Raw genomic sequence first — 19,208 nt, 5'->3', positions numbered from 1 at the left:
CATAATTAAGCTGTTGCTGTAACAGGTTGAAACAGATTCGGCTGTAATGTGCGGTTTGTCACAATTGGTTGCCAAATTTCTTTCGGTTGAGGGCCACACTGTGCAACTGCTGTGCAGGGTGTTCACTGGTTTAAACTGCCATGTCGACGTTGCTTTGTAAATGATGAACGACAAAAGAACCCTACCCTTAAAACAAGAGGAGCACCTACAAACAAGCTAAACAGGAGCCTTGCTAGCAGGCCCTCCTAGTGTCCGGTTTACATTCAAGAGCAACAAAGAAACACTGATTACTTGTACGCTATGCTATGATTCATAATCTCAATCAATCACCAGGTCTATTCATTTTGCAGAGCTCTGTTATATTTTGGCTCCCGACTAGAACCTTGTCAATGCTGGCCATCGAAGGATTACTGTTACACTTGGTTTGTTAAGTTTAAAGCCTGCTATGCTGTTGCTCCTGCATTTCTCTGAGTACAATGACACAGGTTTAAAAAAAAAAAATAGTGCAGTTTTGACTGACGAAATAAGAGTTAGCTCCGGGTCTTTTTTGTATAACAATTCAAATTTCCGACTTTCAGGCAGCATCCCTGATTTATAATATTGCTTACTTCTGTCTTTGTTGGGAGTAAAATAAAATAAAAACCTGCTGTTCTCTCCCCTACAAGTGTGTTATCCTGATTCAGAGAGGGGGTCAATAATGGCCACAAACAGCAGTCTTAAAGACTACGGCTATTTTATTTGAGAAGACACTTTTTAAGCACTAACAAACTGGAGGACGGGAAAAAGACTCAGAGAATGACTGCTCTTTAGCATCTGCTTTTTGTTGTGGCAAACATGCCATGACTCTTCAGCTCTAGACGGAGTCAACAGGCATAAAAGGCTTAAATGTACGTATTCAGAGCATGCTGAGCTAATCTATGTGATAGCAGTGATTCATGTAAGCATTACATCTACGATGACACAGACTTGAGGTCTGGCAAAGACAAAGCAGATATTTAGATGGTCATTTCCACATCCTAGACCGTCTTGGAGGTGTGATATGATTCAATAGTTTGACTGTGTGTTACCATAAATGCAGCCACACACTAACACAGTCTGAGCCTGAAACAGTTTCTGTTACCGCAAAAACAGCAATTAATTCAAAACACTGTTTATTTTCTGACGTCAGGATCATTCAGAAACCATGACTAATTCCAGATTGGCTGAGATTTTGCAACTGTGTACAATACAACTCTAATAGAAATGCACTGATGGGAATGACTTCTTCTATAAACCCGCCATTTCTCAATCTCTAAGTCTGATGGTTTATTATGTCAAAGCGTAAAGAAACAACCAAGTACAGTTTGGAGACGAAACCAGATCCTTTCCCAAATGATCAGTCTAAATTAAGTCGGGAGCATGGGGAGCTATTTCACACAGTGAGAAAGATGTGACCCTTCCCCGTTATGAAACTTTTAATATCCACAGTGAGAGAAAAAAAAAACTGTGTGGATGCAGCAGGGGCCCAGCATTAATCATGTCATATCATCTTTCTGAAAAAGCAGAATAAAACAGAACCAACAGTTCAACAGGTCTCCTCATTGTCTCCTTGTCAGAGTGATGAAACTCGAACGCACCATGTCATAGTTAATAATGTTCAAAGTCTCCAAACACTTAGGGGTGTCCATTAAGGGGAAATGTGCCCTCCGATCTTTGAGATACTTTATTAAAGTACAACTTACTGTGCTGACAGCTTCCTGCTAATTTAATTTATATATTTATTACATATGATTTCCCAAAGATAATGAGTTCAAGATACAACACTACTACATGTTAATATGTGTTTATGGTTATAGCACCACCTAATGGCTAAAATCTAAGCTAAATCTTGGCGCCAGCTTTCTAATAAGGCTATCACTGGACCAGCCTCAGTCCTGGTCTGGTCAGCATTAACACCTTTCAAGAAACAACAGTCTGACAGAAATCCAAGCAGTTCTCACTGTGGAGCTGCGGTAATAGTTCAGTGTGGCTAACTTTAACATTCGCTTATTGCTACACATTGTATTGCTCATCAAACTACACGGTTACTGTTTTGGGCAGATGCTAGCTTTAGCTCGTGCATCATTGTTGGCGCAAAACCAGAGTGTGTGAGCTGTCTATGGTTAGCTTGAGCTTGGGTTAGCCCTCAGCAGCTGAAATGGATATGTTTTAGAGAGATAGTGCAAGCCTGTCAAACTCAGATGAAAATACAAACCCACCTTTGCTGGGCCAAACACACGTGAACCCTCGGTAGGAAAATAGAAGTAACTTTCCTGTTGTTTACCAAACGTAGCAAACGTTAAGCAACGTTTTTTGTGGAAATAATGCCATGAAGGTTGGATGCGTGCAAAAGTTGTGTACACACCAGTCCATTGTCGGACAGTTGCTTCTACCATTAACTGAGAGATAGAGCTGGTCATAGTGATAGTATGGGCGCCCCACACTGGTAAGAGCCAGCAGACCAGGTCTGACAAACAACAGAATGTATGAGAAGTGATTGCTGGTGTGTTTTCTTTCGTACCCCAAAATGAACACAGGAAGTGGCATTGTCCACATTATCACGTATAAATTAATATCCCAGTGGACTGTTTAGTGTCTGTTTGGAATTTGCAGCTGCTTTTAAGTTCCCGAAGGTGTGAGGGCCTCTTCAATACTGTTTATTGTACGGTAATTAGCTTGTCTGGCGTTTTAATGCACTATTATTAATCAATGCCAGACACAAATCTGCAAACAAATAGGGAGCTGTCAGTAGAGTGTATGGATCAGCTGTTTGATTATCAGTTTAGAGTAATCCAGCACCTGAAAAAGGTTTTTGATGATGAGTCCCTGCATTCTGTTTGCCATTCACATTGACCCTGTATGACTGAATAAAGCGAGCTGGAACCGAAGCTGAGGCTGAAGTCATACAGCTGTGACTCTGAGCTCCCTGTAGTGAGACTTTCACTCTCAGAGCTCGATGTGTGGACTGATGAGGTCAAAGAAGCAAGTCCTCACCCAAGTGGCTCCCATGTGAGTGCAGCTGGCTGTTGTGGAGGAGCGATGGAGAGGTAAATGACAGGAGAAGAATCTAATATTTAGATTTCAGATAAAGACAGGAATAGAGAGGGACCTCCAAGGCTCTAGCTTCTTATTACCTCTAGCCAGGTCCACTGACCCCAGGCCAGATGTGGAACAACATTACTTATTAGTAGAACGGCTAACCCATTATGTCATGTTTTTGATAATATTCTTGCTGAATGCTAATGTGAAAATTACCCGGCCAAAGTAATGTTTTCATTCTCAGAGGCAGAGAGGGGAAAAAAAAGATGAAGCAATCCGTTTTAGATATCTGTAAGCTAAGACGGGTTACCATAATAACATTTAAAGAGATTAGTGTGACAAGTCCCAGTGTGCAGGCTCAGTCTCACATGCTAGTCTTGACATGGGGCCTTGAGACTCAGCACTGGGTTTAGGGGTGAAATGTAGTTCAGCAGCAGCTCTGGAGACAGAGATAAGTAGACGCAGATAGTCTACTGATCTGTAATCCCTCACAGGTAAAGATCACAACAGAGGAGAAGTAAATGGACACTGTTGGGGGAAAAAAATTACTTCATACTAATCTAATGACCAGTAAGGAAAACTTTGTATATTCTCTGTGGAAATAGCTGAAATGTGATTATCTTTGGACAGGAAATGGTTAAATGTGTCTTTGGTGGATGCATGTGCTGAAAGCAGGAAAAAAAAAATGTGGGCAAGCAAAATCAATTAAATCATTGAGCTTGCAATACAGACTACTGTGATTTCCAAATCACACCGGGCTACTCCTCAGGAAGGAAATGTTTTAAGATACTTTTTTCCTCAATGAAGCATCCAGTTAAGTGCATTAAACATTTGGCCTGCAGAAGATCCATCCTTCCGATGAAAAATGAGCACCAAAACCATGATCAGAGAGATAATAAATATCTCAATGAACAAAATGCAGATCTCTTAAAATATGTATAACGTTTTATTATAACTAGCAATATAGAGACACAGCCTTAACAATGTTGGCATTACTTCTATCCCCCGCCATTATTACACTCTTCTTCACGTGTGTTGCTTTGTCAAGCCCAGCATTCCTGGGGTCTCCCAGGTCAGGCTCGTTAACGAGCGGCCAACCAGCAACCTTGAGCCGGTACCGGATCAGCGCCGCACCACTCCAAAGCAAATAAACTGAGGGTCACTTAACCAAACACATTGTTCTAGGCCAGACGAGGGGAGTGCAACATTTGCACCACTGATATGAAAATAAAACCTCCGAGGGTTTACATACCTCGTTTTCTGGGTCAGTGTTTAGGCAATAGTATTTGTGTTGGAAGCTGTGTACATGGGAAGCTTTTGTAATATGTGCTTTCAGGGTAAGAGAAGGATTTACAACTACTATTTTTTTTCAACGTACCTGTGAAGACACGAACTGGCCAGGTTGAGCTGCTGTGGTGACAACCGCCGGCTGTCCTTCAAGCCACGCAATCTTCAAGGGGTTTTCACTCAGGCCGCATTCATTTTTAACTGCCAGCTCCTAAAAGGACAGAAATAATCAGCCAGAAGATCTTCTAATAGTTTCTCTGCACATATATTATAAGGGTCCTGAAATCTGTATAACTCAGGTATTTGTGAAGGGACTTTTGGTGTAATAAACATGTGAAAAACACTTGCAAACAAAGCATAAAGGTGGATTGTAACTGTGCCAACACCCAGAGCAAGGCTGGGATAAGGACATGGGCAGGCGGACACCACAGAACCTGCGCCCAGATCCCAGTAGACAGGCCGACATGTTCTTTGGACAGAAACCACACACCACGGAGAGGAAGCCACAACATAAAAGTACAACATCATGACAAACAGCCTGAGGACCCAGACAGCGTAGAACAATGGGTCCTTCCATCCAATGGTTCCTCGAAGCACACAGCTCTCAACACGACTCAAACATTTCCGTTGGTTGCAGAAACTGTCCCAAGGCTGGCAGGTCCATGAAAGGTGTCACATTCAACAAAAATCTAACTCAGCAGGTGACCTCGGACAACCAGGCAGTTGAGCGGTAAGCAAATGTGGTTCCATGCAAATGTCCGCTTTGAAAAAAGATTTTCATTGTTGAGCAGAAAGAACGAGGACAGGGACTGGGGAAGAGTTGGGTACTTACAGCCGCTCTCACAGTTGCAAATTCAACCACAGCACTTCCTTTCTTCTTATTGGAAACAATCACATTTAACACATCTCCGTACTAGAGGGAAGAAACAGAGAATAAAAGAAAAGGGGAGAGGAAAGAGGAGACATGCAGAACATTCAAATTAGTATTTCCTTTCACAGAGCAACCAATAACCATGCAAACACAAAGCATGTGTAGACTCAAAGTTTGGATTCAATATGTGTTTGGTTGTTCAAGCTAATCACTAATGATGGGCTTTGTATGTTTGTGAGTGAGCCAGTAACACCGCCGAGAGCATTAAAGCAACATCATGTTTAAGAGTGCGACCTCTGACCTCTTAAAAAAAGACAAGAAGCAATACATTGTTATATTACCAGACTCTTGCCATCAGATCAGCTACTCTTGTTATCAATATTCGATAACAAACATTTTTTTTTGTTGCATGGAGACTTAAGTTAGACGTGCCTCTCATCAAACGCCCTGCCTCAGATTAGAACAGGGCGGAAAGGCCGGCCAAAAAGGGGAGCAAGATAAATAGCATCTCAGTCATTGCCTGGTCTCTGTCCCGGAGAGATGGAGAGAAAAGGAGGAAGGCTGGAAACTCAGCTCAGCAGCCATGAGGGTTTTTTGGAAATTCCTTTGAGAATCTTATCTTGTGAAAAAAAGTAGCTTTCTGGGAACGGGGGAAAGTACTGGAATGATAATGCTTATAAAGGACACCATGGAGCAAGCCAACAGTGACAAAGGAGACTCTCAAAAGGCCTCTGTTTCATAAAATATAAATGTATTTTCATGGGTTTTTTTGTATTATTCTAAAGCGGCCAAAGTACACAAGTCAGCACACGTACGCAAAAAGAGACACATACTCGACTTGCTTTCCCACACAGCGGAGGCTATTTCTACTTGAACCATTAAGTGTCACTCACTGGAGCTTGCCATTTCAAACAACATTTTTCCTTGAAATGTGTTCCTCTGCTTAAGAATTGAAAAAGGAACAACACAGTGTTTATTTTGACACAGCCCTCCTGCCTGGGACAGTAGTGATTAAGTTCGTGCAGAGGAGAAAACTCAAAACGCCTTTTTTTTCCGAACAGCTTGACGTCAGTGACTCTTGCCCTCTTCCCTCGTTTCAGACCGACCTATGGCGCACGCATCATTGCATAAGGTGGTACTGGGTTGCATGAGAAGAGCACATTTTCAAATGCCTCCCTTGGCACTGCTTAATCACCTGGTAAGAGGGGCACAAACAATGGTGTGCATGGCTTTAAAAGGGCACTACAACATTGCCCTCAGCACTTTCACTGCAACAAAACTTAATGGGCCTTGTTTAAGGGGAAGAAAAAAAGAAACAATCTACTGCGCTGATGTCATGCAGACCTCAAATATGCTCGGACTCTGCAGGCAGGTTTGTTACCGTAGAGCTCCTTTGTTGGGACAGTGAGGATATTAAGATAACACGCTGTCTTTCATAGCTAAGTCTGTACGTAGCAAATGGCAATGAATATCGCAAAAACAAAACAAAAAATAGAACCTGATTTGAAGAATTTCACCAAAATTATCACCATCAAATATTACAAACAAAGAGTACCAAGGTCGGAATGTCTGTTTAAGGTTAATGCAGCCATTCAAAGACAGAACAGATCAGTGAACTTCATCACACTGATCAAAAAATACCTCAGAATCCAAAATTCCTGTAAAGCAGTCCTAAGTTTACAACATTACCTGCAATATCCTAATAAAGAAACTCATATATAGCAGCATTATTACAACGGTAGTGTCCATGTATACATCATTAAACTATCAAATCTAAAATGGTACATTACTAGAACTCTATTCTGGATCAAACCGCAGTACATTTATCCATGTTATATATGAATGAACAGTCTTATTACATTGAGCATCTCTTTATTGATTTCCAGGATGTGTACCTTTTGTAGAAGTCTGAAAAGAATGTCTTGGGAGTACCCCCCATTCGTCTCGTCCTCTTTTTTAAACTTCCACTTTAACTGAAATTAGAAAAAAAAAAACATAGGAGAAGCGTGAGGACTTACCAGAATTAAAGAAGTGCATAATAATGTTCTAATGGACCACAATTGATTGAATTCAGGTGAAGGGGAGGCAGAGCGTGCCGTGCAGGCTTGGCCCTGATGATACCGCGGGAGGAGAACATTGTTGAGCTGTGTGAACATCACCCCAGCACCACCTGTGAGACCTGCAGTCAATTTCCACTCATAGCGAGGTTGCCGGACAGCTAAGAAGGAGAAAATAAACACACCAAGCCCTGAACCAGTAAATACACACTGACTCACTTGCTTAACTAAAACTGCAATGATAAGAGGATTGTCCTCCTCTGGAATATATTGCATCTTTGATCAGTGTTTCTGTGTCTTTACTAAAGTCTTGTTACTTTTTTTGCACTGTGAAAAATGCAGATTTTCAAAATCATGGTGCAACTAAAACAGTTACAAAAACAGCCTGCACAAAAAAAGTCTTCTCACTTAACACTTGTGTTAGTTACCAAACTCCAAAGGAGATATTGTGTAACTTCTCAAATGTAGTAATAGTTACATGACAAGCACTGAGAGTTGATACAGCTCCAGTATTCTGCTCACTGTCAGTTCGAAGATTTCTGGGAATTTGCATGTCTTCACCGAGTCTTTTACCAAAAATGACAGTTTAAATGAGACATTCTTCTTCCAAGAGTCTGTCTCCAGAACTGGATGGTAATGCTCGTACCCATTAATCTTAAAATTAGTTTCTGCCTAATGTGATGCCTGTGGTTCAAGCCAATAAACGCTGACACATTGATACGTGGTCTTGCTCCTGGTTTAAATAAATAAACAGATCAAATACATATTAGTGGAACCAAACCAAATGTTTTTTTTCTGGAATTATGTTAACTTTACTTTTGAGTACTGACAAGATTAGAAGTGTATGAACATTTAAAATATAACTGAGGTTCTGTTAAGGAATATTGAACATCAGATTCATTCTAATAGTCCTGTTAAAGTCCTGCTGACTTGTTAAAGACTATCACTTTTCAGATCAAGGAAAAAGAGAAACTTTTCTCTGAGACATGATAAAAAAGGAGGCAAAAGAAAAGAAAATGAAATAGTAGAAAACAGTCAAAGCCTCTGAGGTTGCTCTTGGTTCCCATGTCCTTTAACTTGTACTGTGATACTGTCAGCCTTACAGCTGTACTGAATACTGAATACACATGTACAATACACATGCTGTAATAGATGGCTATCAAATGAAAAAACTAGATGTAGTGTCTAAACACATGAGCGGAAATCCCCCGTGTCTGTTAATATGTGCAGGCTTGGCCGCTTTAAGGAGGAAATATAATTAGCCTTCTCTAGGCGTAGTTGCAGGTCTCCTGACGACGCCGGGCCTTCTCCTGAGGGATGGGCGTTAAGATCAGCGTGTTGGCTCAGTGGTCAGACGGCGTATGTGGTCTCCAAATAATAAATTACAAAAGTTGAAAGTTCTTTCAAAATCCCTGATGAGCTTCTGCCTGCACGTTCATTGAAATTGAGCAATTCTTCTCCTGCCCCTCTTCCTGTGTTACTCCCACCCCAAAAAAACTGCAATGCTCATTCCGGCCCCATCTTCCAGATCTCATCTCCTGACTGAAAACCACATAGCGGGGAGACTTACCTTCAATTTGGGGGTCACATTACTCTTAGAACATCTTTCCACTCCTGAAACTGAGAAAAATACATGAAAGGAGAGATGAGACCGTGCAAATTGAAAACAAAGACGGTATTGTTTCGTTTAGAGAAAAAATATGGCACTTGAGATAAAAGTCATTGTGGGATTGAAGCGGATTAACAGCCATTTGAAATGGGCTGTCACAAGGTAAATTTATAGCTCCAGCAACAGACAAAATGCTGATCCAGGGGTGGGCTGCGGAGGCCTGACTCCGTGCAAACAGTACAAGACTCTAAAGACTCGCTGACTATGTAGGAGTAATTCTGCAGCCACAAAAGAAGACTAGACTAGCCAAGAATCAGAACCTTTAGATACCAAACTTTCTAATTCTTTTGTCTCCAGCATGAAGCTTTTGATGTAAAATTTTATCAAAAGGTTACAAGTTTAATAGACAACTATGTGCATAAGTGATGTTTGATATTCCAATGTAACCTTGTCAAGTAGTCTTCTTGACTAAAACCTAAAATAGACCTCTTCACAGGGTTTTAAAGCAGGGGAGAAAATCAAATGTGCATTCAGTTATGCTTATGTGAATAATATTTGGTGAACCACAGGTGGCCTAGTGGCTTCTGTGGTTAGACTGACAGCATAATGGAGGGGAAACACAGGGGTTCACTCTATTGGATCACGCTGATACATCCGGGCAGAACATGACTGAACTGAACTGAAAGTGTTTTGGTAAAAACTGGACTGGACGTGGGCATACCTCTCTGTGTGTAGCCTTCTGTTTGCTGTGCTTCTTTCTCCCTCTGGATCTGCTCTCTGATGAGCCTCTGTTCCTCCTCAAGCTGCCTGGAGCCCTCCTCTCTCAAACGGGCGATCTGGCGGACACAGATATACATAATGGTAAACACATAAACATAAAACTGGTTTCAAGTGAGAGAAAATTTGGCATCTTTCCTAACACTGTTTGGATTTATCACTTGTACAACTCTGCTAAACTCGACAAGTTTATCTTTCCAAGAGAATGTACATACCACTTACTGTTTGCAAAGTTTGTATTGTTCTATATTTTTTCATTGTTTGTATTGTAATGTATGTGTTTTTCTTCCTGCCCTGAGACCACAGATGTAAATTAGCTTTATAGCTAACTCTAGCCCATCATTTGTGTTGTGCATGGTCCCTGTCAAATGAACTAAATGAAACCTTATTCATTTCATCATTGAGGCAATTAGACCTCAAGATGAGACAGAAAATGGAACAGTGCCATCAACTGGTTACCTCCTCCCCCCAAAGGCACGAGGCCTCATGTTAACATGCATTAAGCACATGGAGCACAAGTCATGACTCACAGTGGAAGCATGCAAACCATTTTTTATCTATCACTGGCTTTCTGAACAAAGTGCATAAAGTCATGCAATATCACCGAATGGATATACTCCGATAATGATGATAGGGCAGTGAAGGGAAAAAAAGCCCTTCTCAGATAGAGCCTTTGTTCATGACCCAAGTCTTCGGAGGTTTTCAGCTCAATCAGAGGGGAGTGTTTGACAAAAAACAATAACGGCACCTGCATCTGCTTCAGTTTCCTCTATGCACTGTAATACACAGCTGAGGCTTATAGAATAGTTAAATATTTCCATTTTCCTTAAATCTTCTCCTGGCAGCATTTGTTTTGTGCAGTATAATGTCTCAGGTGGTTTCTGTTAATTGTCTTACCTCTTCTTCAAGCGTTCGTGTGTTTTGCACCTCCTCCTGGGTCTCATTTTCTGCCCGTCTTTCTCTGGCCTCCAAGTCTGTCAAGGAAGTGCACGCATGATCACATAAACACGTGTTTGTACCACATTCAAATAATCATTTTGAATAACTTCTCCTCAGTCACACAGACAAAACCGTAAAAAATAGCTATAGTAATAGCTTCTTTTGCAACTGAGCCCGGAACTTAAAAAACAAAATACAAAAAAAAAAACATATACCTCCCAAAACCAACACAATCAGTATTTTTATTAAACGCTACATTTATGAGCCTTGCAAAGCCCTTCAAAGTGACTCACCTAGTTTAATTTTCTTCCTCTTGTCATCTAGTTTCCTGGTTCTTTCTTCTGCTTGTTTCTTCGCAGCACAAATCTTATCATAGGCAGCCTGAAAAACATTGTCAAACACCAGGAGGATTTGTTTATGGTGGGTATATGTGTGGGTATATATGTGTGTGTGGATGTGTGTTTCTCAGTGACTTCATCACAGGTCTGGAGGCATTAATAGTTTTTTTTTTACCTTGGCAGCAGCATCAGTTAACACCTCAAGAGCCTGGGACAACTGGTGGAAGAGCTCCGCTAGAAAGGGACAGGAGAAGTGAGAAAGCATAAAACACATTTGTTCCTTTGTTACAGCTTCAGGATATAGATTTTGATGGACGCGCCAATTGTGTAAATCAAGGCATCTTTACCTCTAGGATCATCACAATAGTAAGTAGCCAATTTTAGATTCTGATGGGGGGGGGGTTCTAATTTCTTTTTAGGAATTATTTACTTTTAATAATATTATTTATTTAAGTTTTTTGTCAATTCCACAAATATATAACACAGGACTGTAAATGTGACACCTTGAAGTGAAGTAGAAAGACTTAAGTTGGAGTCAAGAGAGGGAAGTAAACACGATTTGTCACGTTTGTGTCAAAAGAAGCTTTTTGAGCTCAGCAGAGTTTCTTCAAGATAAAGTTTGTCGATGAGGCTGAGACAGACAGAGACAGTTTGTTTTTCTTTAAAAAAGGTGCCAAAAGTCTCACAAAGCCTGTTTCCTCTAATAACTGTGTATTCTCCACAAACTGGAATCTTCTTCTATCTTTCATTACAGCACCTCGAGGGACCACTGCCGCAATCACCACTAACACGCACAGCACATACAAATGTTCACAAGGAGACCACAATCCCGTTCCCCATCACACAACTGCCACACTACTGCACAAGACTAGCCAGCCTTAATCATTCACTTATGGGAGGCCTAACGGACCGATACAGTTACTCCCTGTGGGGACTAGCTCTCTAACAGGAGGCTCTGGAGATCATGCTGCCAGCAGGGACACTCAGGTTACCTACACGCATATAATGGGCTGGAATGAAATCCAACTGGGAAAGACCTGCCATGCCCACTGGGCAGCTCGGAGTGTCACAACATGGGGGGTTGAGGGGGAATAGTGGTGTCTTCAGTCAGTGAGGATTTATGACCCCTAAGTCACCTCTTAAATGCAAACAAGCTTACCCTGGGGGGCAGCGAATCCCCTGACTTGCTCAGTTCTCGTGCGATAGAGACCCAGTCAGTCCATGTGCGGGTTCAAGTGTTGAGGCCCTCCAAACCACTTGGTTTCCATTTCTGGGAAACCGACCCCCTGCTTTTGTATTATTCCTCTCAACCCCCCAAACCCCACCAATTTCCCATTTTTTTCCCTGACATAATCAGGAATTGTCTGAGCCATCCAGAAACCACAGAAACCTCACTTAAAAACATGCCTCGTGATCAGTCTTTTGTCCAAGGTGCCTTTCTTTTCCTTCTATCCCGATGAAAAGCTACATTGAGATTTCCTGGTCGAATTATTGACGTGCTGGTTGGCGACAGGCGCGGAAGGACTCGTAAAAGTGAGGAGTGTGGAAACTCCAGTGGTGCTGGTTGTCTTTGGCTTGTGCTAACTGGTGAGAGAGCCAGCGGGAGAGTGAGGCGCTGGTAAGACTTCATACAGAGTTCATTGGCTAGGGCCTAGCCAATGAAGCTGTAGTGACAGCCTAGCCGCTAGGCTGTCACTACAGCTACACAAGAGCATTATTTTTATATCTGAAGCTTGATGGATGCTGGATTAGATGCCTCATCCTAACTCTTCTGTACACAATGCAAAAATGGAATTAACATCTGATAAATCTTGATAAATTTCTACTTTTGACTGGCAGAGGTCTGAGGCTCAAAGTGGAGAGAAGGCAAAGAAATGTCTCACTCACCTGCTTTTGGGTTGTCGGGGTTCTTGTCTGGATGGCATGTTAAGGCTTTCTGTCGATAAGCTTTCTTGATCTAGGAGAAAAAACAAGAAGAACCCCAAAGGTTATTCAATGTGGAAAATGTGGATAAGGACTAAGACATCTAATCATCATCTGAAGCAAAGATTCTGGCCATGTGAAGGTTACATCCTTACTCTCAGTAGCAATTATCTTTATCCTGTCGTCCTTGGCCCAGAAAACTTCTGGTCTGAATAACAAATGATGGTCCCATTGAGATAATGGCACTAATGGTAACAGTCTGACATGAAAGCACTGGGGGTGAAATGTGGTCTTCATTTAAATAAGAATCGGGAATTGTGATGTTTGGATCAAATCAGCACCTGAGCTGATCCTCTGCTTTGTGTTCTGTTGACATGTTGTTAATGGAATCTAACCACTCTCTGCATAGTGAATTACCCAAACTATTCTGACGACCGCTGCCAGTTTGCAAGATAAATGTGGCCTGAGTTGAGGTCCAGTTTAAGTCCAGCTTTACTCAGACTTTAAAAAAATGTTACAATAACATACACAAACAGAGTGCCATTGTCTATAACAAATCTGCGAAGGGTGCCATTAATATTTTAGGCGAGTGGCCAGAACTTTTGGGGGGTTCAGAGAACCAAAGTGGAAAAACTAAACAATTCTTTGGAGTATTGTAATGTCAGATGAGGTTTTAGTTATAGCTGATTTCTTAACTCCAGGTCACTGCTTGGAATGTTAACCATTCATTGGTCCTTCTAGGGACCAGTTAATGACAAGGTGGTTTTCATTAGATCTGTGCACCACTGAAAAAAAAAAAAGGAGAAGCAGGAAACTCTCCTTGGAGACCAGAGGGGGCTGTAGAGTGAAGCGCTAAAGCTTTCTGCACACACGCTCATATATATGCATTGCATGCAAAGGATTTGGCACGTAAAATCCATTTACATTCAGGCTGAGACAAAAAAACACATACCGACATACACTTTCTCACCAGTCTTAATCAGCCGTGCCAATGTGCTGCATGTTTTCACATACCCCCCCAACACAAATCAATCCTCTTGCCAGTATGCTATGGGCCACAGAAATTGAGAGTTCCTTTCTTCGTGTCTGGGAAACATTTGCATTGGACGCCTTGTCCTCTGGCATACACATTGTTCCCTGTCTGTTGTTTTGCACAGTTTTATCTTATTAATGCATGCCAAAACATACAACACCGACTTTACAGGGAGAAAAACAAAATCCAATTCTGAGGGAACTAAGAAGAGTGGTGTAATCCATCAGTGTCCAAGTATTTTTTAACAGCAACTTTCAATGAGTGTCGATAACAGTCAACTCAGACACATTGGGCTGGAAGCCCATTGTCCGGGGTACAAGAACTAAGCCTCCACATAATTATATGAAAGAAGGAAACCAACAGTGAGCCCTCTGGAGATTATCATGGCTCAGACAGCTCCTAAATGTCACAAGTCCTTTATTCTATCTCTTGGTCAACATCAGTTTTTTTTCCTCATTATAGTTCCAATAGTGAATGAGAAGTTGGTTCATAGAGAGGTCTTTGAAAGACTTCATTAAGGGATATTTAGTCTGGCTGCTTGACACACAGAGCCTTCCTACAGACCCAGACTGACACACAGGGCGGTGGACTGGTGCCAAACACATATGCTTACTATTGGCCTAAGCCATCATCCCATTTTTAGCTACCCTTTGTCTACTTTTTCATTTTCTTTTGTCTGTGCTTGCTACCCTAACTTATTCCAAGTATTGCCAGATATGTCTGGTGAGCTACAATCAAAGAAATAACAACTCAATCTTGAGTTCAAAAGTATTTTTATAGTCATCTGTATACAGGCTTGAAGTTAAGCAAATTCTGTCCTTCTTTCTAAACAAAATCCAATGGAAGCAATTGCATCCTGAAATCCTCCCATTGACAAAAGGAGTCTGCTTAACAAGACTAAACCAATATTTGAAGTATTTTAAACTTCAATTTCGTGCACGTTTTTTTTATCAACAATTTCCAAATGTGGGCTTAAGCGCTTTGGATTTTCTGGAGTTTCTTTTTCTAACGCTTAAAGAAGCTACTTTCTGTCCTACTATTTCCATACGATACGAAATGTATGGATTAAAATCCATAAGCGCTTGAGTTGCTTTAATTCTGTTTTTGATTACAGTGCCCAAGTCTGCTTTAAGCTTTGTGAAAATGCAGTCTTACTGATTTAAAGAAAGAAATAGCTGTACTGCAATAGCTCGCAGAGGGTAGTACAACTTTGACGAAATCTTATATACATTGATGTTAATAGCAATGCATTACACAGCAAGTTACAAAGGGTGATGAAATATATTATGCAGACATTCAAATCTAAAAATCAAGGATGCCTAAAACCGTTAAAAAAAACATGGAAGACTAATGAAAGACAGCAGCACTGTCTTAAGTATAGCTTCATTATAAAGTAATTAAACACACTAAACTTCTTCCTTTAAGAGGTCACGCTGTGTCCTCACTTCACACTCACTTTACTTCTCGTGTTTTTCATCAAGTTGGCGGACAAGATAAACATGTATTCACGTCTGCATTTAACACCCCAGATGTTTGACAATGCCAGGACAAAAATCTGACTGGCTGAGCTGTTTGAAGAGTACAACCTGTCCTCACTGATGCTCTTCTGGTGGAAAGCAGCCTTGTTGCACGGCATCATGTTTGTCTCACTGAGCTCAGGTCAAGTTAACACACCACCCTGCGTTTCAGTTAATGATCCAACTTTCTTCTCTGCCATGGTTTTTTTTTCTCCTTCTCCCCCCCCCCCCCCTCCTCTCTCTTTTCCTTTTAACTTCCTCTAGCATCCTTCACGGTATCTTGTCTCTCCTGTGCCTCCAGTGCTGTTCTGTTAAATAATACATGATTACTCCCATCAATGTCCTAACACGCAAGCCTTAATTGATGCTGGAAGACCCTAAAGCCCTTTGGTCCTACAACTTAGAAGTCACAGCAGGCCAACTTTTTAAAAGGTTAGCACATGTGTGGATGAGAGCTCTCAGATCGAGTGGAGTCTTCTAAAAAGGGACTCATTTGGTCAATTACTGGGGCAGTGAACTTTGTGCAGTTCACCAAAGAGCTTTTGGGGTCGGCTCTTTAATTCAAACATAAGAACTCCTGAGATAAAAACCAAGTGCTGCACCATATCCTTACAAATCAGCAAATAGTTTGGTGTTTTTTGATGCATTTCTATCTCTTGAATTTCAAATGATTCTGAGTGAAAACCGAATTGCAGCAATTCTAACTATTTCCCAAGCTAGGGTTTGAGGAAAAAAGAAACCAAGAAATCAAGGAAATACCCCAATCAAGCAGCAGCAGGCCAACAGTAGCCCAATGGTTAGTGGCGGGTAAAAACAGACTCTGTTCCTCTCTGATCCCTGCCTGCCACAGATTTAACTGCATGCCCACATCTTGTCTTCATTACACCAGTCTTTTGTGCCAATTATAGTTGACAAAACTGGTCCTGGTGTAAACGCAGCACAGCCAGAAGGGCCCCTAGCCTGCGTAGCTGATTAGCTGCCTGATCTGCCATGGGCCCATCCTCCTTAATTACATTGCCCTGCTACTTACGGTACCTTATCAGCTGGAGGAGAATAATCGCAGGCACGACCCGGGGACAGAAGGACAGAGACAAAGAGGACATGACACGCACAGAGAGAAAAAAGCTGAAGGTAAGAAGAAAGCTTCGATGTAGTTTGGGAAGCAGTGAGACCCTTGCCAATGCAATGCCTTAATATCTACTTTTAATTGGATGGTTATTAGAGTCCATGAACATTTTTGTTATCGTTTGACAAAATTCTGCTGAACAAATTATAGTGCCAAGCCCATTTTGATTAGAAATGAACACACTTATTGTTTAGGTTTGCATCTGACGAGCAATCAGTTTAAAATGCATTATCATAGTAAGATGTAACCACCTGTACTTAGATGCTCTGTCTTGAGGTAAATATACTGCAAAACATTAAGTATACTTTAGATGAATAAACCACAAGAACACTTGTGTGGTCTTGGCCGTAGAGTATTTTACTAACCAATCTGTGGTAGGTAAAACACACCATTAGGCAATTATTACCCAAGCCGTGCTGATATGCATTCACACATCTTTTTAAATGGTGGGTAGTCTACAGGTACAGAAACGGTGAAACACCCTCAGACAGTAGTCGTGAAACCATAGACTCTTACCAGTTTCCCAAGTATGTATCCACCAGTCAAGTTCCAAAGATGGGCAAAAGCAGTGATAACAGAATGAGTTGCTAAATAGGACCAGAGGGAGATGCAGAATGCAAATCCCCTACGTCAAAGCAATGTTTTACAAGCTGTGGCTAACCCCTCATAAACAGGCTCTGGGATGAGCCTCTCCCCTCTCTCTGTGATAAACAACATGCCTGATAGTGGTGGTGGAGCAGTGGTCAAACAATTGGGATAAGTAGCCTATCTGATGACATCTGTCTTCATACACTTGATTTTTTTTAGGCCCTCCAGACTCAATGCACTACACACACACACACACAAAGCCTCGCTATCATTTCCGCCATCAACAGACCTCACAGAACCAGCCGTCTGCATTATGGAGCCTCAATTCTACCAAAAGCCACAACCGCTAACTTCCTTAAGGAGAATTCTCTTGGGAGGACAGGACTTTGAAATCCAATTAAGAAATTAACTTCTTCCCTCATTTTGGCTGCAATTTGAATTTCACATTAGGCCTGTGGATTCTAGATGATGGAAACTGTGAGGAGAGGTGGTCAGAGGAAAAGGTTGGATTTAGGACATAATGGTGCACTGATCACGGCTGGGAAAGTAGAGGAGAGTAAGGTGACTTTCCCATTCCCAGAGTGAATTTGGAAATCCGTGCATGCAAAAAAAAAAAGTTATTTCATTTATTCTGTAACACACACACAAATGTACAAACAGATTTAACCTTTTACAAGTAGGCTGTCCAAAGAAATGTATTACCACTCTTTGCTTTCGAGCAATCAGTGATGTATGTTTAGATTTAGAAAATAATTACACAGTGAGAAGACTCAAAACAATATATTTATGTCACATTATTACTATCAGCATATTGTGAGAAGTTAAACAATAAGTCAATAAACAGAAAGGAAAATATATTAAATGTTAAAAATAAATTACTTTGTTTAATGCACATGGTAATTTTCTTAAATTCCAAGTATAGGCCTTAAAAAACAAGCAATTTGATGAAATATCTGTGTTCTGCAAAACTATGACTTTCCTTATTCATAAATGATGTGGGAAATTATTGTCTTATAAATTCGTTTGTTACTTACTTTGTCAGTAAGTATGTCACAAAAATTGTACTCACAATCATTACAAACACATTTCATGTCATTCTTCTATAAAAGGACAGCAACTAAATCAATGCAACGTCGCCACCCAGTGGCCGTTTCATAGTATTACACCTCAATATTTTAGCCATGAGGGGGGCTTATCTGTGTTGTGCTAAACTTTGACAGCTTGGGTTTCCCTTACTGGAAATTGCATTCCTCGTTATAGTCACTTACCTAGAGTCTCTAATTATTTTTTTTTTTAAAAGACTGATTGTGTCAAGAGTTTAACAAACATTAAACTGTACACGCTACAATGACAGTAAGCATATGAAAATGTATCTTCAAGAGCAAACACAGTAAGATATATATTTGTATCTAATCTAGCAACAACTCCGGTCACCTTTCATTACAACAAACAAGAGTTTACTTTACCCAACAGTAAGAGCTGTATGCTAACTAGCTTCAGTAAACGTGATCTATTTTACACACCTCTTTCGTTGTAGCAGTGCTTTCAATGCCGAGCAACCCATAGAGGTCCATCTTTAGGATTTCTTTGGCTTTTCCAGACATGTCTACCAGTAAAAAGATACCGTGCTAACACAGAATAATATATAAAGTGTACACGTTAGCTAGACGTATGGCTAATTCTAAGGTTTGTTGTTGTTCCAGTTCAGACCGCCTCTCAACCAGGAAGCACATTGCATTTTTCTTCTTCCTCTTCTTTTGCATCCAATAAGTCGCATTACTGCCATCTGCTGGATTTACTTACAGACCACACGCTGAGATTCTCCTCAGCAGACCAAGTTCTTAATAAAGAACCTATAGGCATCTTTGACATCTACCTTTTTCACTACAGTCCACAGTACTTTTCAGATCTCTTCTCACGAGTCCATTTCTCTCAATTTCTCATATCATGTTCTGTCTTTGTGTTGAATACTTTATACAGGTAATAAGCACATGTTTAACTGTTTGTGCTTGTTTGTAAACCTCACAGAGACCAGATGTTTAACTAGGATACATAGAATGCTCCTCACTGTGCCTACTTCTTGCTG

The 19,208-nt window shown here is 40.9% G+C and overlaps 1 protein-coding gene across 1 annotated transcript in view; it reads right to left on the bottom strand.

Moving 5' to 3' along the window:
• dnajc17 (DnaJ (Hsp40) homolog, subfamily C, member 17) overlaps window positions 1–18,856 on the bottom strand; it is a 34,817-nt gene extending 15,961 nt beyond the window's left edge. Inside the window, exons 1-10 of the mRNA XM_061063901.1 lie at window positions 18,646–18,856; window positions 12,823–12,892; window positions 11,111–11,169; window positions 10,891–10,978; window positions 10,556–10,632; window positions 9,603–9,717; window positions 8,843–8,892; window positions 7,111–7,188; window positions 5,177–5,257; window positions 4,436–4,555 (exon numbers count right to left, since the gene is read on the bottom strand). Coding sequence (XP_060919884.1) covers window positions 4,436–4,555; window positions 5,177–5,257; window positions 7,111–7,188; window positions 8,843–8,892; window positions 9,603–9,717; window positions 10,556–10,632; window positions 10,891–10,978; window positions 11,111–11,169; window positions 12,823–12,892; window positions 18,646–18,726 — 819 coding nt within the window. The 5' untranslated portion in view covers window positions 18,727–18,856. The remainder of the gene's footprint in view (window positions 1–4,435; window positions 4,556–5,176; window positions 5,258–7,110; window positions 7,189–8,842; window positions 8,893–9,602; window positions 9,718–10,555; window positions 10,633–10,890; window positions 10,979–11,110; window positions 11,170–12,822; window positions 12,893–18,645) is intronic.
• Window positions 18,857–19,208: the final 352 nt, after the last annotated feature.

Source organism: Labrus mixtus, chromosome 18, assembly GCF_963584025.1.
Source record: "Labrus mixtus chromosome 18, fLabMix1.1, whole genome shotgun sequence".
NCBI lineage: Eukaryota > Metazoa > Chordata > Actinopteri > Labriformes > Labridae > Labrus > Labrus mixtus.
The sequence above is the reverse complement of the archived record's forward strand: the minus strand, read 5'-3'. Positions and strand labels throughout refer to the sequence as shown.